General features: G+C 32.1%; 4 protein-coding genes across 4 annotated transcripts; 1 reads left to right on the forward strand and 3 right to left on the reverse strand.

Annotated features, from left to right (window-relative positions):
• Nucleotides 1-412: 412 nt before the first annotated feature.
• HELRODRAFT_164779 (hypothetical protein) lies at nucleotides 413-3,104 on the reverse strand (the record flags this gene model as incomplete). Its single annotated transcript, XM_009030749.1, has 5 exons — nucleotides 413-808; nucleotides 889-1,109; nucleotides 1,261-1,441; nucleotides 1,711-1,995; nucleotides 2,349-3,104. 5 exons carry the CDS (start codon nucleotides 3,102-3,104, stop codon nucleotides 413-415), a joined length of 1,839 nt encoding a protein of 612 aa, XP_009028997.1.
• Nucleotides 3,105-7,313: 4,209 nt separating this feature from the next.
• On the forward strand, nucleotides 7,314-10,765 carry HELRODRAFT_164780 (hypothetical protein; the record flags this gene model as incomplete). Its single annotated transcript, XM_009030750.1, has 7 exons — nucleotides 7,314-7,403; nucleotides 7,832-8,018; nucleotides 8,708-8,782; nucleotides 9,309-9,398; nucleotides 9,518-9,603; nucleotides 10,125-10,217; nucleotides 10,544-10,765. The coding sequence occupies 7 exons, from the start codon at nucleotides 7,314-7,316 to the stop codon at nucleotides 10,763-10,765; spliced, it is 843 nt and encodes a 280-aa protein (XP_009028998.1).
• Nucleotides 10,766-14,550: 3,785 nt separating this feature from the next.
• Nucleotides 14,551-15,702, reverse strand: HELRODRAFT_164781 (hypothetical protein; the record flags this gene model as incomplete). Its single annotated transcript, XM_009030751.1, has 2 exons — nucleotides 14,551-14,612; nucleotides 15,354-15,702. 2 exons carry the CDS (start codon nucleotides 15,700-15,702, stop codon nucleotides 14,551-14,553), a joined length of 411 nt encoding a protein of 136 aa, XP_009028999.1.
• Nucleotides 15,703-19,729: 4,027 nt separating this feature from the next.
• On the reverse strand, nucleotides 19,730-20,608 carry HELRODRAFT_164782 (hypothetical protein; the record flags this gene model as incomplete). The annotated part of the gene is made up of 2 exons (XM_009030752.1): nucleotides 19,730-19,869; nucleotides 20,233-20,608. 2 exons carry the CDS (start codon nucleotides 20,606-20,608, stop codon nucleotides 19,730-19,732), a joined length of 516 nt encoding a protein of 171 aa, XP_009029000.1.
• Nucleotides 20,609-21,828: the final 1,220 nt, after the last annotated feature.

Here is a 21,828-nt window from a genome sequence, read left to right on the forward strand (position 1 = left end):
AAATGGATTGAAACACTTCACCATCCATTCGTCGTCGTTATCATCATCTCAGAGATAATCATCATCACAATGTCAGTGATAAATATGTCCGATATTTTCGAATTTGTGTTATTATTTTTTTGTCATTAGTAATGAAGTTGTTGACATAAATTTCAATTTAAACCCGACACAAAATATTCACATGTGTATTTATTTAAATGTATAAATTATTATTGATGTAAACACATACATAAAATTATTTATATACCTTATACACACATAAATTCATATAAACACACATACATTTATATAAACACCTAGCTTATTTTTATTAACTTAACTAACATTTTGTTAAAATCATTTGCAGAGATTTCGTTTAAACAAAAACAAATAAAAGAAATTCGTAAGTATATAGTTCAATTTCAGACCTCGATCAAAGAGACTGTAAAAATAATTTTTTTGGTAACTTGGTAACACACATGTTCCTGAAACACCCTCCATCAAATCTGAACGACGAAACCTCGCAATAATCCTTACGGTCGGGACTGATGGTCCGTTTCTCTTCCACTTCCTCCATCGCGGTACACTTTTCAAAATTTTCATTCAAAGTCTTCTTCCTCTCCATCACCACAGATTCATCAGAAGATTTCTCATTTAAATATTTAGACATGTTGATTTTTTGAACAAGCGATTCACCTGAAAGATCCATGACTCCGGCAAAAAGATAGAGAGAACTTCCGATCAGGATGGATGGCGACGAGCAGGCAGGCTTCTCCAACTTTATGAAATCCGACCACTGGTCAGCTTCAAAATCGTACATTTCTCCGTCCTTCACCGAAATTGTTGATCACAAAAATTTCAATTATTTGTTGTATTGTAAAACTTGGAACTGGTTAGAAGCAGGCTTACCATCAAATGATCGAATGAGAACGTTCTTACTGCATTGGCCCCACCGACAACAATCAATTTATCTCCAGCGGATGCCATCGTGTGGTTAAAACGCGCTCTCAACAACGGAGTCACCGAGGACCAGGTGTTGCAGGTGGGATCGAACTGCCACACGGAGTCACTCACGTCCCCGGAGCTTGTATGTCCTCCGCTCACGTACATCCTGCCCTTGCGTACACATCCTGATCAGTCGTTTGTAAAAGTATTGAACCCGAAGGCGGAATATTTCAAAGTGTTAGCACTAATTTTTATTAATAAATTAATAAACATCAACATTCAAGTTGAACAAATACTATAAAATAGTAAATTTAGAGATTTCAAATTTGGTTGAACCTGCGGGACCACAAACTGCGACGGGCAGAGGTGTCACCGTCTGCCACTCATCAACCATCGGCTTGTACCTCTCCACTGTGGATGTCAACTTGTTGAACTTCGTCTTTCCTGAAACTGCAAACAAACCTTCAGCCATGCTGCAAAAGTAGAATGATTTTCTTGGAAGGTGCATGCTGGAGCACTGCATCAAACAGTAAATATATATATAACTGTCAAAATACTGAAAGCAATAATTAAATCAACATTTAAGCTACAAGTAATTATTTCATTAATTTGAATTAAAGAACAGACTGTGAACATTAATAATAAACAAAATGATCTGAATGCTGAAATTAATATATACTCGAAACCATCCAATACTTAGAGGCATCTTTCAAACGAACCATTCGTTGTAGTCTAAAAAATCTAAATTTAAAACGTGAAAAGTAAATTTCTTAACAAACGTCAAACCTGTTTCCAGAGAGATTGCGCGAAACTGAAAACGTAAACTTTGCTAGTCAACTGATACAAAATGGAGCGAAACGAAAACTCCGATCCGCCAGCCACGTACAAACACCTGTCAGCGATGCAGACTTCATAATCGCACCATTTCATCGGTAGGTCGACCGCTTTGTAACGGTCCAATTTGTCGGAAGTCACCTCGACGACGACATCATCCATTGGATAATCTCTCCAAGTTGTATCTCTCTCACTGGCTTCCAGATGTTCAATAGGTCGAAAGTGAAAGCCATCAATCTTTTAGAATATTATTTGTTCTAAATGAAGTTAATTGAAACAAAAAGACATCGATAGTAAATTTATTCGAGACAAGATAAGTGTATAGAAATATTGAAGAATAAAAATAATCGTTTCTCTACCTATCCTCTGAAAGTGGGTTTGAAAAATTCATTAACAGAGAATATTGAAGGATATATTGAAAAATGGATAATGAAGCGCATTATCGAGAACACGATGTTTCTTAACAAAAAGGAAGTTAAAATAAGTTTAAGAAAAAGATAGTAAAATTTAGATAAAAAAAATTCCCAAAGTGAAGCGAAACCTTTTCATAACTTCAATGAAAAGTTACTTATTAAATATTTAGTAGGAACCTTTCCGTGGAGACCTTTGAAGATCAGCATCACTTCAGTGGTGTCACGGGCTTTTGCTATACGTTCATGTTGACAATGAGATAAATTCATCTCACTGAGCATAGCACTGCATTCCTGTTTCTCACCGGTTGTCATCAAACTGAACCTCACTTCAGCCAATAGTTTCTCTGCAAGAGGTCTTCTCGATTCCTCCATAGAAATCCACTTTATAACAAATTTGAAAACATCAATCTCGCTATCTGCATCAAGAAGATCCGATTTTAACAAGTGGAGCAAATCATTTGGCGATAACGTTAACATGTCAGATGTCTGAACAAATCTGGTAAAATTTTCACAAACAAAATCCAAAAACTTGGCTATTAACGTATCCGCTCCACACTTCTTTGCAATGTTCAATACGCGTATCCATGTTGAATCCGTTATGTGTTTCTCAAGCAGGCTAATGTATTGATGGATCATGTCACCAACTTGCAAATACAATGCGCCGTGCATCGCTTCCTCCAAGTTTTCCAGAGATTGTTCTTCAATTTCCTTATTATTACACTGCATTTTCAGCATAAATTCTTCAACCTCAGCCAAGCAGCGGTCAGACAAAAGATCGAGTGTGAGTTCAGTATGGTGAGCATCTTTCATTCCACTCTTTACACGAGCCTGGTAATAATCGCTGATCCGATGGAACAGGTCCCTATCCACTTTAAAACGACCGCCCGTTCCCGAAACTAACACCAGTGTTTTTGAAACATAGCAGCATTCCATTTTTTCGATTTGATCAAATTTTTCCATTCAAAAAAACAGGTTTTCTACTTGATTTTTTTTAAAACTTCAATAAACAAAATAAAAGTGAAATAAAAAACGAATTGTAGTGTAGAGCTATTTTCAAAGAAATTATTGTATTTTTTCATTTATATTATTAAAATAGAAAGTACTTAAAATCAAATTTACATCAAATAATTTATTATTTTTCAAAACTAGATGATGCCCAACTGGTCAAAAACTTTTCAATCAAGAATAATTGAAAAGTTGATCAACATGAACCATTCCAGAAGAAACTTTACTAAAAATGAAAGAGAGAGTAGAATATATTTTATAGCTTGAGTTACATCTTTGTGAAATGAAACAACTGTCTCGTTAGATCGCGAATGCTAATCCAAAGAATGAACACAATGTTGAAAAATGACTGGATGAATGTTGTTTATTAAACTTGTGCATAAAAAAGAAATGTTTTTAATTTGTAAGTTAATACATTCAGAAGTATGAGTGAGAGCCTATGGGACCAATTAATGATGAATTAATTTATTATTTATTTATTTCCCATACTTAAATTCTTTATAATTTGTATATCAGTTCGTTTATGATAGTGCTTTTAAAGTGTGGTTCGTTCACACATAAGTGCAAAAATGTTTTTACGTCTGCACGCAATTATTATATTTTAATTTGTATGTTATATAACTATAATGTTTACAAAAAATGATCATTTATTGCTAAGAAAACTCATGGAATTAGACGCCACCAAAAGAAGGATAGCTATGGCAAAAGATGCATATTCTAAAATGAAAAACATCTTCACCAACAGTAAAATCAGAATATTAACAAAATTAAAACAGTTAAGATGCTAAATTTTTCCTGTGCTAACTTACGGCTCTGAGTCCTGGACAATTTCTGAAGAAATGGAAAAAGATTAACGCTGCTGAGATGTGGTTTTTGAGAAGAATCATGAAAATTAGTTGGACCTCTCATACTTCGAATGAGGATGTATTAAAACAGTCCGGTTATGAAAAGAGGAAATTACTACAGATATAATCCGACGGGGGCAGTTAAAGTTTTTTGTTCACGTCATGCGAAAGGAAAGAATGGAAAATCTACAGGAAAGGTTGCAGGGAACAGATATCGCGGTCAACAACGAATAACATTCGTGAAGTACTTGCGTCACTTATTAAATATCACCTCATTTCAACTACTACAATATGTTAAAAATCGGGTTTTGTAAAGGTCGATGAAATTTTTTTAAATGGCTACATTGTTGTTTACCTATTAGTTTTAGTTAATATTTATAAGAAAACCTGACGGCAACCAACTATAAAATTTCAAGAAATAACAATTTTATTCTAATGAATTGCAATAAGTTGTTTATAAAATTTCACAAGTTTAATTTATTACCAAAGAAATTAACATTATTAACTTGAGCAAAACATTTCAAAAAGTGAGCAGCCATAAAGTCACACAACAGATGCAACATGTGCGTACGCGCTTCTATGTTTAAAAGGAGACAAATATTTTATTTTAAAGAAAATTATAAAAACTTTTTGAGGCATGTATGAGGAGTGTGTACTTTGGCACCATGCAACTCTGACAATTGTTATTTGTAGTTATTTTTGTTCAGCAGACAGAAAGACAAAGGAACGTATAGCATATCTGCACAATTCAAACATAAACATCTTGTAAAATTTCATCATGTTTGGAGGTTTCATTTTGTTATGACTAATCACTACCATGTGTTTGTAGACTGTCTAGAAATATTTATTAAAAATTATTAAATTTAAAATACTTTTTAAATTTTTTTGATTCAAAGTCAATAAACAGTCTGCATAGCGTACGTGATTTAAAAAGAGTTTGGACGCAGTCATCAGTCATAAAAAAATTGATTCTACCTCGGTGTATGACCTTTACATCATTAGAAGATGCTACACGTGCCAACATTTGGATTTTTAAAAGTAAAAGAAAAAAATCTAATTTGATTATTTTAAAACATCGATATTTCGAATAATTTGAATTTAAATTTGGAAAATAGAAAAATCTGTTTAAAAATATTCTTCTCTTAATTTCATTAAATTCACTGGGGTGCACCAAGAAAAAATACAAAACGTGCCTTCCAGATGAAATTATAGCTTCTTTTATCACTGCTCCAGATATCATTAAGTTCACAAAAACAGTTGTAAGTTCTTGCAAAAATTAGCTTACAAAACCAACAAAATTCAGAGCTAACGGACTGCATTGCCAGCACCACAACCCATCACATTTTTATACAGTTTTCATAAAAATACTGCTTTTAAAAGCTCAAGTTATCTAGATCGGTTTGTTCCTAGGAACTTATCAGATATAACACACACACACCCGCACACCACACAAACACACATACATTATTATTATTATACGTAGAGTTTATATCATATAGAGCGCCCATTCAAGTTCTCATCAACGGTTTATCCCAAAAGTGCGCTTTTAATCTCTTCCTAAAGACAGTCTCTTCTATTTCATTGGTCTTCAATTCTGTTGGTAAACTATTCCAAATCTTTGGACCGTACACGGCAAAATTTCTTGAAGCCGTTGATGACTTAGCCCACGGTATCTGAAGATTATTGTTTATGGAAGACATTAGGACTCTACTCTCTTCGGTTTTCAGTGTTTTTTGACAAATAAATTAAGTATTTCTGAGCCGCACCTCTGATACATCGCTTCACCATCCCCAAAACTTTGAATACGATTCTGTTTTTAATTGGTAGCCAATGTAACTCACAAAAAATTGGAGTTACATGATCGTATTTTCTCCCTTGAACCATAAGCTTTGCTGCACGGTTTTGTACTGATTTTTGTACAATATATGGACTTTTGTTTAGTCCATATATTGTTGACTTCGGGCATCTGCTCAGCAAACTGTTGTAATAGTCAACTCGACTGACCATGAATGATTTTGTTGTGTCCAAATCAAGGGAAGCTCTTATTCGGCTAAGCTATCGAAGCAGAAAAGAGCATTCCCATACCAGGTTACTCACATGCTGATGCATGTTTAATGTACTTGTATCCAACCAAAAACCCAAATTCTTCTCCACACCATACACATATATAATATATATATTATTATAGATATTCATATTATTATATATATGTTAAATATTTATATATTATTTAATAATCTATTATTTTTATAAATATATATGTCTATATACCTAGAGGCACTTGTTATAAACTTTGAGGTTTATAAACAACGTATTCCAGATACAGGCACGTTTCAGCAGAGAATTTCGTTACTTTATGTAACAGATATTTTACGTTTTGTTGTCGAATCGAATGATTTTTGTGTTTTTTTTTCAACTAAATAACAGAATTTTCATTGAGAAAACGTACAATTAAACTATAAATAATAATTTTCGCGGTTAATAACACACATTCATTGTTCATCAATATAAATGTTAGTTATTTTAAGTGACAATGATATACATGTTATTTTTTTTACGTTATATACGTTACTTATTTGAATTTAAAGACATTTTATATGTTAAAAATAACTAAACGTGTTAAAAAAATTTAAAATATACATATATATATCAAAAAATTGTTAGCATAAATTATTTATTTTAATGAAAATAAAGAGCAAATCTTATATTGACACATAGAATAATGATAATAATAATTATTAAAAATTAATAATAATATAATAATAATTAATAATAATAATAATAGGATAAAATGGCCTTACTTGAACTTGGAGACAAACAGAAATATAATCTCTCCATCTGATTCAAGATGAGAACACACGTCTGTCTATGTTTAAAAGTAAATTCCTGTGGTGTCTGTTTATTGCATTGAATTATATATAATATAAGAATGGCTTTATAGTGTTGGCCTTCTTCTCAAGGTCAGGAAACTTGGAACCAAACTTTTTTAGCACCAAATTGTCAATGGGTTTTTCAGTTTTCCAATCTATATTTAGCTTCTTCCCTGTTAATGTGCCACCGGCGGCATTCTTGTAAACGTAAAAATAAACCAAAATGCTCATGAATAATTAATTTTTAGGAACTTGCTTCCAGAGGTAACTTGCCCGTTGAAAAAAATTTTCAATGTTAAAATGCTGGTAGGGTTCCAGTTATATAATTCCATGGTTTATTGTAAAAGTGTGAAATAAATGTCTAGAAACAGATTGTCAGTCACTTATTTCAAGTTCGTCTCGCTGGTAGGCTTATATGAAATATGAACACGTCTGATTGTCAAAGTGTGAGAATTCTTCTGCTAAAATCTTTCAATAGTGATGTTGGACCAATGGACGATCGATATGTTAAAGTTTGTAGTAAGTTAATTATTCTAAAAGACTAGTCTCTACTAAACTAAAACTAGTAATAGTATTTAATTTAGGTACTGGTAAGTAGTAATTAGTTTTAATAGTAACAAAATTTTGAAATCTGAGAGTAATCAGCTATCTATGGTAGATGTAGTAATGATGGTATTTATTTTTAAAATTATTGTATTACTTAGTGTTAAAAAATATAGTATATTTTTTTAAATTATTTTATTACTCAGTAAATGTAGTAATGGTAGTATTTATTATTTCTAATAATTTTATTACTCAGCATTTTTAAATATCCCTCCAAAAATTTTTACTCAAACAAATCATTCATATATCATTACATTGAAATTAATAAACCATTTATAACCAACCCCTCCCTGCTAACTAAATGTTCATTTTTGTGATGAATAATTTAATTTCCTAGGAATTAAGAAGTAGCAACTTTATTGTTGACTGCATACCGGCTTTAGAGTTTGAATTCATGAATGATGACAAGCTGATCAAAGTTCTGAGATGTCCGGACATGTATGCAGACCTCATTGTCACCAGCCCTCGCTCTTGTGAGGCCATCTCAAATCTTATCGCACAAAACAATTTGTCGTTAGAAACAGGTTCCAAAAATAGTTTCAGTTTTATCAATCATTCACAAAGTCATTTTTATTCAATTTTATGTTATACACATACACACACATACATATCAACCAGCCTAACCCAAACAATCAAACACACACACACACTCAACTTAACCAAACACACACACATGCATACAAACACACAGCATAGCCAAACACATACATTGACAGCCATTTAATCACTTTGACATAATTCAATTTGTTTGGTAAAAAATTTTTTTTACTAAAATCCATATACACAGATCTGGCACCTTGGAGATTAAAGAAAACTTACGTGGTTGGGCAAGCGACAGGTGCCGCAGGTATGTTCTCAGTAATCTTATTTCAATCCTTGTTGTGAAGTGTTAAACAGTGGTCTAGTAGTTAAGGTGCCTGGCCTTGTTGTTGCAGTGACTGGGTTGGAATGCAAGCACACCCCTGGCTATCACATGCAATGTGTGGATTTGCTTAAATTCACATTTCAATCATTAATTTTTTTTACTCTAAATCTTGTTGTGTTCATTTGTTACTTTTAATTATGTGACCATATGTTGTTTAGTTTTTTTTATGAGAATATATTTAATTAATTGAATTATTTCAAATAATATAATTGATAAATCCATTTAATCAAAAAATTCATTAAAATTAAATTAAAATTAATTAATTGATTGATTAAACTGACTCAACAGCACAATCACTTGGCTTATCAGTAGTTGGTGAACAAGCCGGTAGTGCAGATGCACTATCAGATATTATCATCAATGGTCTGTGTGTGTGTGTGTGTGTGTGTGTGTGTGTGTGTGTGTGTGTGTGTGTGTGTGTGCGTGTGTGTGACTGTGTCTCTTTTTTATTTTTTTTTCACGAATTCAAAGTTTGTGGCAGCGTGATCTGGTTCTTTTTATATAAAAAAAAGTATAAAAAAACTCAAAAGATATTTATGTCTAAGTTCTAAGTATATTTTCTTTGACAATTTTTAAAAATATATAAAAATAAAAGGTTATATATATATATATATATATATATATATATATATATATATATATATATATATATATATATATAGTATTGTATGAATTCTACCAAATTGGCGTTGATATGTTTAAAGTTTGTCTTTTCAATTTTCCTTATTAGAATTTTCTGGAAATTGTTGAATTTCTTGAAAATAGAATTATCTCCTAGTTCATCACTATTGGTATATATATATATATATATAATTTTAGATAAAAATCTTAAAATATATTATTTATTTTCTTTAAATAAAAAAAAATATAATAAAAAAAATTTTCAAAGATTACCTTGAAAATATAAATTCTAAACCTTTGTTGTTTCTCGGAGCTGAAGAAAAATTAGACATACTTCCAAACAAACTCAACAGTAAAGGTAGGTTATGTGTGTGTGTGTGTGTGCGTGCGTGCGTGCGTGTGTGTTTGTATAATATTTATTACCTCATTATAATAATTTATTCGTAATAATTTACATAAAAAATTGTTATCACCCAGCTGTTCATTTTATTGAGCTGGCTGTTTATAGGAGCCGTAAGCACTCCATGTTGGATGTCAATCTTTGTAATTACCTAGCTAAGCCGGTATGTTGGTTTGTTTGTAGCTGTACATAGCTATTAGCGCTTAGCTTCTAGTCTATTTCAGCTATTTAGCTATTATTTAGCTCTATGTATGTTTATATATAAGTATGCGTGTGTGTAGTTATAGATATTTCTTAGAGGTGTCAACAACAAACACAATTCTTTTAAATAGGGCAGAACTAGTTCATTACACACAAACATTGGCGGGCGGGTGTCTCCTTGCATTCGAATCCAGTCTCTGCAGGGGTTGTGCCAGGCACTTTAATCATTACACCACGGTGCCTCCCGCGTTATATGTTTTTTATAAATTAACAATGCTTACAATAATCACTAATTATAGCACATTTTCTTTACATTTCATTTTTTATATACCGCCAGTTGTTTGTTGAAGGTGTATTCACTCCCTCGAGTAAATGAATGAGTAGGTAGATAAATGAATATGCAAATGAGTGAAATATTCATCTGTCATTTAGTATCTTTATTCGTGTATATAATATTAATAATTAGTTGATTGACGTAATTAGCTCCTCCCAGATTACGTAGTTTTCTTCAGTCCATCTATTGTGAGGTACTCAGCTGATGTGCTGAAGGGCAGTCGGCTCGTTGAACATAGCAGGGTAGGTAGTAGGTGGATGATTAAATAGATAAAGGCCGTACACAATACAATACAACACAGTACAACACAATACAATACAACACAGTACAACACAATACAATGCAACACAATACAATACATTACAATACAACACAATACAATACAACACAGTACAACACAATACAATACAACACAATTCAACACAATACAATGCAACACAATACAACACATTACAATACAACACAATACAACACATTACAATACAACACAACACAATACAATCAATTTTAAAAAGTCAAACACACACGCACGCACACACGCACGCACACACAAACTGACACAAAACAGATAATAGCGATAGGAGCATCAACACACAAGGAGATGACGTCATCATCGATGTTCAGTGACGTCAGCTTCAACAACGTCGCATTGCTAAAGAAACCAGACGTCAACACGCTAATCCAGACTTTGAAATCTTTCAGTTATAATAATAACAATAATATTGAAAATAATAATATTAAGAATGTTAATAACGAAACGAATAGCAATAACAATAATCATTGTAGTTGATGGGTTTTAATTGAGATAGTTGGGCTAAAAATAATATAAATAAATATATTTATCATTGTTATATATCATCAATTAATTGCATCTTCTTCGTCATAAAAAATTTTCTGTTAATATTTGGGAATTTTTTGCTTTTGGCAATCGCTTTTTATATATAAAAAAAATCCTGCATTTGATTTAATGCATGTGAGTTGCAGAGGTTTTCTTTGGGAGAGCGCATGTACATGATGAAAAATGTTTTTGTATTTATTGTTGTTTTTCTTGTTTGCTATTTTTATTTATTTTTTTGTTTTTTTTTTATTTTTTGGCTGTTATCGCGAGTGTACCTATACGCTGTGTCTCATCCCATATGCAAAAAAACATTTTGTTGATTTTTAATAATTATTAAATAATTATTTTCAAGAAAAATTTGTGTTAATTTTGTTCTTCTCATTATTTCACTTGCACCAGACGTCAAAACGAATTCAAGATAACAGGCCGATAATCTTTCGCATTGGTTGTTGCAATAGTAAGAATGTTCATTGAATCTTGCTAGTATTTTCGAGTTAAATTATTGATAAAAGCTAATAAATCTCTTTTTTACTTTATTTTTAAAGGTGTGTGTGTGTGTGTGTTTTCATTTTTTCTGGTCTATGTATAATTGTCTCAAAAATAAGAAATCGGCATACAAAACCTAAAAATAGATGAAAAAATGTTATCTAATCATAAATATAATCTGGAAGAATCTGCGAGGAATAATTGCCGATGCATTTTGAACTTCTAAATTTACTAACTGGTCCACCTCACTTCAGACGGAACTTAAATTTGCAAAATTCATTCAATAAACCGCAACAATACCAACAGTGACATGTTTTTATATGAAAAAAAAACAAAAAAAAAATGAAAAACAAGAACTAGTGAAACAGAAAGAACGAAACAAGAAAATTTATAATAGGATTAAAGGAGAAATTTAAAAAAACTAGAGGTCTTTTACTTGAAAGCAACTCGTTCACCGAATTTTATGCCTTGCACTTGAAATTCTTGGGAGTGAAGTACATCGCATCTCAATCAGATGAACAATCAAAGTTACTAACGTTGTTGCACTGCTGATAGTAGTAAAATCAATTCAGTTAAAAGGGTATGCTAGTTACTGTAACGTTATCTTTTTGAGATTTATAATTCCATCTAGACAATGCTGCCGATACTAATAATTTTCCTCTTTTTCTTTATTATTTTTTTCTGTTAAGTATCAGCTAATTCGAGCACTTCCCGTAAAAATGTTTACAGCCTTGTAATAATAATAATAATAATAACCATATGCTGTGATGCACGTGTGTGCATTGGGTCAGGTTACAGTAGTAACGTGACTGCAACAGCTTTGAATTATTCATCAAATAATTGAATCTATACAGTTTTTAAGAAAATTCAAATCTCTTGCATCAATTGCTTCCTGAGATAAGTTATTCCAATTGTGCCAGTTTATTACATCTGTGCCACTTACAAATTTGTACATCTGAATAAGATCACCTCTGGTTCTTCTTCTTCTAACGTTGTTAACCCAATCATATTTAATCTGTCACGGTATGGTAAGTTTTTCACTTTACACATTCTGGTTGCTCTTTTCTGAACTTGCTCTAACTTTTTTATGTCTCCTGTCAGATATGGATTCCAGACTGTAGCCGCATACTCCAGGTGCGGTCTTACCGGAGATGTATAAAGCAAATTCATACTTGATTTTTCGTCTAGAAACTGAAAAGACTTTCTAATCATGCTTAGTTTTCTGTTTTCTTTCCCAACTGCATAATAGACATGTTCCTTTCATTTCTGATCATTTGACACATTAATACCCAAGTCTTTTTCAAGTTCAGTTTCATTTAATTTTATTTTTACTTCTTGCTATAATTTCTCTCATAAATTATTTGTATCAAAATTCAACATTATTTAATCACTGATATACTTTTTCTTAGACTTAATGAATGAATTTTTCTTCCGAATGCAGAAAATTTACTACTTAAGACCTTCCTCGTTTTGATCGCACAGGTGCAGGCGAGTGACAAAAACCAGCTCAGATCGAAAGCCGCTAACTGAAAATTTAAAATATATGAATCATGATGGTTTTCAACTGAAAAGTTAAGGTGACAGCGACAAATATATCATTTCGCATTTCTTTATTTTATCCCAGCAGCTGGTAAGATAATATACCATCGCATATTATCTTACTTCATAGCCTAACTTCTAAATTAATTTTTTTTTATATTTTAATTGTACGTCAGTCTGATGGCAACTTTAGAAATTTTAGATAGAAGGTATGAGGCTAATTGAAAGCGTAGGACACTCAATAACACAGTAACGCAGTCTTCAATACAAACCAACTCATCAATTAAAACATCGATTTAATGACATATAAGGAATGATGAATAGAATGGAAAAATAAAAAAATCACCGAGGTATATTTATAAAGCGGATGCTGTGTTGAATCTTCACGTCATAATCATCAAATTTTTCATACAAATATTAAAAACTAATATAAATTTACAAAAACTCAAAATAGAAAATATTTTCCAAGTTCAAAAGAAAATTAAATGTAAAATTTTAAAATGTTAAAACAGCAGCATTATAAAATTGACATCTCGTCCCAGAGGCGTAGCTAGGGGGGCTGGGGGGGGGTACATATGTCCCCGGGCGACAAGTACAGGGGGCGCCAAAATGAGGCTAACAAAATTTTCACAACAAGAGTAAAAATCTTATCACAAGCAAAAAAAAATGAAAAAATTATTTATTTACCAAAAAAAACTTTAAATGTCAAAATAAACGTTACAGATCAAAAATATGAAGTAATGACGTGATGAATTTCGACTTCCCATTTTCCAACACGTAACAACGCTACAATTTCATTGACAATAGCAATTTCAATTGCAGGTTGTGAGCGATCATTCGGCTAATTGAAACTTATTTCATCGTATCTGCGTGCACCAATGGGACAAGATCGTCTCAGTGATCTTGCTCTTCTCAGTGTGGAAAGAGAAACATTGGAAATGACAGATTTGAATAACATAATTGATCAGTTTAAGACAATGAAATCTTGAAAAACAAATCTATTGTAGACTAAGTAAATTATCTTTGACAGTGACTAAATCATATGTTATAATTTGTATATTTATGTTTTATTTTTAAATACAATGTCCCATTAAAATTTGAATAGTTTTTGTAAACGGTAATTTTTATTATGTTGATGTAATAAAAAATGTAATTAAACATGAAGAGAGGCACAAAACACCCTGGCTACGCCTCTGTCTCGTCCTACGAATAACTCAATTACTCTTTTCCGTCAAATATTTCAGCGTTTAAAAATACGTTCAATCGCTAACACATTACATAATTTTAAAAACAGATAGCTGTATTTGGCTATAAGAAAGATTCTGATTTTTTAAAAGAACTAAGAATAGATTTCCAATATTGGAATTGAACTTGAAGGCTGACCGGAAAGTGTTTATAGGCATACCTATCTATCCATATCCGATGTCCAACCATGACCAGGTGAGAATTGAAATGAAAATTAATTTCAAAGCCATTCTCCCGCCCCATACAGAGTACAATGGCAAGACACGATAAAGCAATTCCAGTCTAAAGTTCTGTTGTTTTGTTTTTTAAAAAAAGGATACTGGAAAAATAACTCTCTGAAACGCGCAATATATAATTATACCTCCTAATCCTCAAGGTTTGATGTCAGTGAATTTCAAAATAAACATTTAAATATTGTTCTATTAATGGCATCTATAAAATGTACCATCATCGCTATCTTACTGTTGTTATTTGTTATCCGATCTCATAGCCAGGAGGGTCACAATGACTATGATTCCAATGGTCAGGCCTATGGAGGAGTTAATGTAGGACGCTCTGCGATAGGATTTAGCTGACTTTACGTTTCCACTTGATCGACCGATCACTGAATGAATGAATGAATGAATGATTGAATGATTGAATGAATGAATGATTGATTGATTGATTGACTGACTGACTGACTGATTGATTGATTGATTGATTGATTGATTGATTGATTGATTGATTGATTGATTGATTGATTGATTGATTGATTGATTGATTGATTGATTGATTGATTGATTGATTGATTGATTGATTGATTGATTGATTGATTGATTGATTGATATATAGATTGATTGATTGATTGACTTTTTAATATGTATTAGCTTATTGATTTATACTTCAGTTAATGCAAACAAGCATAAACAATGATTAATCAATTGGTTTATTTGTTTTTCAGTTTTGTGGTTGGTTAGTTGGTCGGTCAATCGGTCGGTTGGTTGGTCGGTTGGTTAAATGGATGGATGGTTGGATGGTTAATTTGTCGGTCGGTTAGTTGGTTGGTCGGTTGGTTGATTGGTGGGTTGGAATTGTTGGTTGAGTGGATAGTTGGTTGCTTTGTTGATTAATGGAGTTGATTAATCGATAGATTACAATTAAATATTCAGCTTAATCGTTTATTATCTACATCAAAATATCATTTTCTAGAACATCATATCATGATCATTTAACTAATGACTAAAGAAAACAAACATAACGTACGTTCTAGCGACCCACCAACTCATCTTACTTGCAAGAATGAAGGCAATCAGTCCGCAAATCCAGCCAAAGCAAAAGATGACAATACACGAGTATACGATGGCTCCGGTAAAATCAACCCGATCTTCGTTGCCGACGATCACGACATCGCCAGGCTCGTCAATCTGGATCACTTTCATATTTTCAGAACCGCTTTCCAGTTTCTTTCCGACAGTGTAAATGTATGTCTTCTTAGCAGGTTTGGGTTCTTGAGGAAAATCTTTTAGTGGCGGTTGAAGGTGGGATTGCCGTTCATCTGAGTAGAGTGTTGATGGTTCAACTTCCAAACATTCTTCAACGTCATTAGCAGTATAAACTGGAGGAGGGTGATTATACTTCATTTTGGTGGATCTGGTTTCCATTGATTAGTTGATGTAGATGGCTTTTTAATGACCAGGTCGTTGTGTTGACGATGCTACTGCTGTTGCGATGATGGTAATTTTCTTCCAAATAATCCCACAAATGCTAGCGACCTGTCTGCTAAGACATATTTATTTATCGCCACTTTCAATAAAATACTAAAAATGTAGCATACATCTATACATATATAATATATATATATATATATATATATATACATTTATATGTAAGTTATATAACATGCACGTGTTGAGTATTTTTGATGTGTATAAATACATGTGTATGCAAGGCCGTAATAGGCCCTAAGCGGACCCTTGACATCACGATGTACCGAACACGGGCCCTCATTTTAAAAATAAATTGCTGCTGAAACAAATGATTATCACTTCATAAATAAATATTTGTTGTTAAACTATAACTAATTTTCAACTAAGAATCAATTGTTTAACTAATATTTATAAACTTATATTTGAAAACAGTCAACAAAACCGAAAAGTGGTTAAACTTTGCCAAACCATTTTGTGACTATTTTTGTATCTATATCTTGACAGACAGAATTTGAAACGACATTAACGCCGCAACATAACCCGCCATTAAAGCCGTTCTCATTAGTCATCACATTAAAACAACTCTTAAAGTAAATTTGAGCTGAAAACAAAGTCAACAATTTCACTCTTTTCTAACAGTTAAGTTCATGAAATTCGGTTTTTCAATAACACAGTTTAGGATAGTTGAGAAAGATATCCTAGCTAGATGTCTTTTAAATATCTTAAATTACTTATTTGTTTACAAAATTTTTAAATTTGTTTGTTTTACTTCTTCTACTACCTGGAAGCGTGGCGTGTACGTCCAGTGCACGGAACTTTATAAAGTCAAACTTCTGGAAATACAATTTTTTATCGCCTACAACTTTTATTATTGCTAGGCATGATGGAGCGCAAATCAGTTAAAACAGCCAGACATGTTAACGTTTGTTGTTTCGGATAGGTCGTTTTAATTATAGATGCTTGGCTTGTAATCATAGATTTCTGTTTCAACATTTTCATCTAAACTTCTTCTGGAATGAAACGAAATTAAATGAAATTAAACAAAATTTGAGCATTCAACGCTTGTTCGGTGTAGCTGGTGGAGTGATTAGTGAACATGGCACTGCTTCCGAAAAAAAATTTTTTTCAAGGTTTGCCGTTTTGAAAAATAATAATATCTCCTTAAAGAATTAAATCTCTTTTAAATGCGATTTTTTGCTTTCTGGAATAGTTTTCTAAATTTTTTAGTTTTAATCATTGATATCATTGAATATTATTATATACAAACGAACACATTCAAACAAACATTTAGCCAGATAGTTAAAAAATGAAGGATATTCGGTCGGAGTCGGAGCAAAGATCCGGTGCAACCTTAGTAAATGACTTTAAAAATATGAAAAACGTCAATTGTATTGCAAGCTTCAGTTTAAAATTCATTGTTAAAAACCAAAAGTGTGTCTGGCAAAAAGAGCTAGGTACCCAATATATTTTAGTTGAAGTATTCAGTTGCCAATTGAAATATTAAAGTTAAACTATCATTTTAGCTACATTAGTATTTTTCAATTAAACTGCATAGAACTACGAAAAGTGGATTGATTTATTTGCTCGTTTGCTTACGTAGGCGTTTATTGTAGAAAAAAATTCATCAAATGTCAGCAATTTATTTTTATGTATCTACGAATGTGTAGTGTACCCTTCCATGAATGGAATGTGTGAGTGTTCATGATTACACGCCTCTCCTTCTTTCTCTCACCCTCTCTTTCTCTTCCTGTGGTGAGTGTGTTAGCGTGTGTGTGCATACATGTGCATGAATGTTGGTCTCTCTCTCACTCTCTCACTCTCTTTCTCTCTCTCTCTCCCTCTCTCTCTCTCTCTCTCTCTATATATATATATATATATATATATATAAATATCATATAAATATTCGTGACTATGTGTGTGTATGGGTGTAAATATGTGTGTGTTGTATATATTTTTTCGATGTTCATTTAGCTTCATTCACCCATTCACATATTCATGAGAGCACAAGTGTTATAAATTGTAGCCATACTATGGCTGATTTTGAGGTTTCATGTCATTATACCAACATTCATCATTGCGGGATGGTGATGACGTAAGAAAATGCTGGAAACGTCCAAATACTTACACGCAAACGTTACACTGTAACAACAACAACAGTAACAGTAATAACAATAATGATAATAAATAAAATACTGGAAACAACCGAAGGGTGGGATTTATCTATTAGTCACTTTGTTTATTCAGATCTCCAGCTCTCTCAACAGTCTGCAAACAGTAGCGTTCCATCTGAACAGTCTGCTCGTTACCAGGACGGGCAGAAGACGAGCAAAATTTCGACGCAAAATTAATTTCACGTGCGTATGATGTTAATAATTTTTTTTGACTCGCTTGCACAATTTTTTTTCATGTGAGTTATAAAAAAATTTCAACTTCTTAATTTTTAAATGGCTTGTGAATTATAAATAAAACATTGGATGCATTTGACTCGCTTGCAAAATTCTTTTTCATGTGAGTTATAAAAAAATTTCAACTTCTTAATTTTTAAATGGCTTGTGAATTATAAATAAAACATTGGATGCACACACATACTCACACACACACACAAACACACACACACGCCTACATTCACTTCTGTTATGTTTACATAGCTCGTTAGAGCCCCATATATTTTGGCCAACAAGAACTTTGATAGCCACTTCTCATCTTGTTAATAACTTTTTTCTATGATATTTTCTTTTTTCCGATTTATAAAACAATCTTCTTTTAATATTTTATTAAACGAATTTAATTTTTAAACGAATTCGCAGAAATCGGAACCACAAAAGACACAAATCCAAGATAGACATCAAATTTCTATTTTGAAATTTTTCTTTGGTAATCGAATAACTTTTGTGATTTTCTTGAATAGAATTATTTTGTTGGCGTTGTGATGTCATTTTTTATTTTGGTTATTTTTCGCTCATAACAAGATGCATTACAGTTTATTTTGTTTAAATTTATTTTTATTTTATTTTACTTTTGCTTCTGTTCAGCGAAGTTCGCGCATTGTGTTCTCTTGGATTCATTATGAAATGTTCGCCAGAATTGGCTAAAAGATACTCGCTAGAGATTTCTGAAAAATCTCACCGACTAGAAGATGATGGTGTTTTATTTCAAATCTTGAATTTAAGGTTATTTAAAGTCTCTTTTTTAGTAAAATTTCAAATTGAAAATTTTAAATTTACAATGCTGGTTTAAATTAAAATTTTTAATTAAAACATTTTAAAAATAATAAAAACACCATAAAAAGAAAATACATGGCGATTGAAATAAATATACCATCCCGGTTGCCATCTTGAACTTCAAATTAAAACTGAAATAAGTTAAATAAATTGTGTTTTTTAGACGGAATGATAGTGCAACGGTCAGAAAGGCGCCCCTGGCCCTGGCCGGTAACCGAGTTTGAATGCGAAAAGAGATTTCCGCCTATCACGAAATGTAAGGGGTCATTTTGCGCGAATTCATTCATGTATCCTGTTTGTGGATAACTGCCGATACTTCTAAATCTTAGTTTACCTGTGGAAGTGCAGTAAAGAGTTCGATAGCCGCCAATTAAAAATATATGAATCATGATGGTTGTTAGCGGAGAGGCAGAGCTGAAAGGTCAAGGTGACAGCGACAAATATAACATTTCGTATTTCTCTATTTTATCCCAGCAGCTGGTAAGATAATATACCATCGCATATTATCTTACTTTATAGTCTAACTTCTAAACTAAATTTTTTATATTTTAAATGTAGGTCAATCTTATGTCAACTTTAGAAATTTTAGATAGAGGGTATGAGGCAAATTGAAAGCATAGGACACTCAATAAAACAGTAACGCAGTCTTCAACACACACCAACTCATAAATTAATACATCGATTTAATGTCGTAAAATATTAATGAATTAAATATAAAAAATACACCGAGGGAGGTACATTTATAAACTGGATGCTTTCTTGAGTCTAATTAGGGTAATGATGGCGATGATCAAAAAAAAGAGATTAAAATTGAAGAAGATGAATGACGCCATGACGCAAGCTTCAGCTGACTTTGCATCTTCATTTGATCGGCAGACTACTGAATGATTTGTTGAATGAATGAATGAATGAATGAATGAATGATTGATCGATCGATTGATTAATTTATTAATATGTATTAGCTGATTGCGAAAGTGATTGATTTATCCTTCAGTTTATTCAAAGAAACACAGACAATGATTAAACAATTGATTTATTTGTTTCTCAATTTTGTAGTTGGCTGATTGGTAGATTGGTGGTTGGTTGGTTGGCTGGTTAGTTGATCAATGCAGCTGATTAATTGGTAGATTACAATTAAATTATTTTATTATCCTCATCAATATATTGTTTCTAAGAAAAATCAAACCACTAATCAAATCAACCCTACTGCCGACACAAAACAAATCAACAAATAGATATTTACTTGTAAGAATGTTGACGATAAGTAGGCAAACCGAACCACAGGAACTGCAGATACTGAATCGGGCGAAGAGTGTTCTCCTAAAATCAACTTTAGCTTGATCGTCGGTGATTACGTCACCGTCAGGCTGGTCAATCTGAACCACTTTCACATTTTCAGGACCGCCTTCGTCTGGTTTGTTTTCGACTGTGTAAATACATGATGTCTTAACTTGTTTCGGTTGAGAGCAGATTTGTGGTTCTTGAGGACATTTTTTTTGAGACGGTTGAGGATGAGATTGCTGCTCATCTGGGTAAGGTTGTTGTAGTGCTTGTTGATCTTCAACTGATACTTCAAAGTTATTAGAAGTGTAAGCTGGGGGAGGATGAATTTTCTTCATTTTGATAAATTTTTCCTTCATTGATAACGTTTTTCGGCCTATTACTGAATAAATAAATGAAATGAATGAATAAATGAATGAATAAATGAATGAAATGAATGAAATGAATGAATAAATGATTTATTGATTGAGTGACTGCATGATTGATTGTTTATGTTGTGTTGACGATGCTGCTGTCGCGATAAAGGTATCATTCATCCAAATAATTCCACAAATGCTAGCATTTTGTTTGTTAAGACTTATCTATTTATCGCAGCTTTCTATGAAATACCAAAAATTTAGAATACATATATACGTATATGTACAGTACATGCATCAATGTATACATATTATATATGTGTATATATATATATACATTTATACATATTTGTACATGTATATGTATATTGAGAAATGTAATAAAAAACTATCCAACGCTAGAAATTTTGTAGATTTCATTAATTACTGTATATGTACATACATATACATTTTATACATGTTTATTTGTTTATATTTATATGTACATTATATAACATGCATAATTGTTGAGTAATTGTGTTGCAGGGCCGGAATGGGCCCTAAGCGGGTCCTTCACAATGTACTGAACTCAGACCCTCATTTAAAAAAAATTGCTCCTGAAACAAATGATTATCACTTCAGTTTTAAATATTAGAGTCTTCATTAATAGAACGACTTTGTTTTGATAAAATTCTAAATCAAAAATTAAACTTCAAACCTAGTGTTAACTCAGAAGCAAATAAATTATTCAAATCGACAAGTTTAAACAAAATATTTATTTTAAAAGATGCTTGGAAAGTATTGTACAACATCATGAGAAATGTTTACGACATCGTTCTGACTTCAAATCGATCTTTTCAGACCTTGGCTAAAAGATTGACAAGAGTTTTACCACTTTCAGACACTCCATTATTATTATCATTAAGATCCACCAACAGTCATTTTAAAGATAAAGCTTTGTGAGGTAGGATACTGAGACAATTACTTGTCAGTGGTTCCCATACAGACATTAGTCTGCTGAGCCCCGTTATAGGCTAATTGTTAACGCTTTAAACCCTGCTGGGTTATGTTTGTATATGTATATGTATTCGTATATGTATATATATGTGTGTGTGTGTGCGTACGTGCGTGCGTGCGTGTTTATGTATGTGGGTATGTGGGTGTATTGTGTGTGTGTGTGTGTGCTTATGTGTGTCTGATTCATATTTTTTCGTTGTTTATTT

The sequence above is a fragment of the Helobdella robusta genome, assembly GCF_000326865.2.
Source record: "Helobdella robusta unplaced genomic scaffold HELROscaffold_7, whole genome shotgun sequence".
NCBI lineage: Eukaryota > Metazoa > Annelida > Clitellata > Rhynchobdellida > Glossiphoniidae > Helobdella > Helobdella robusta.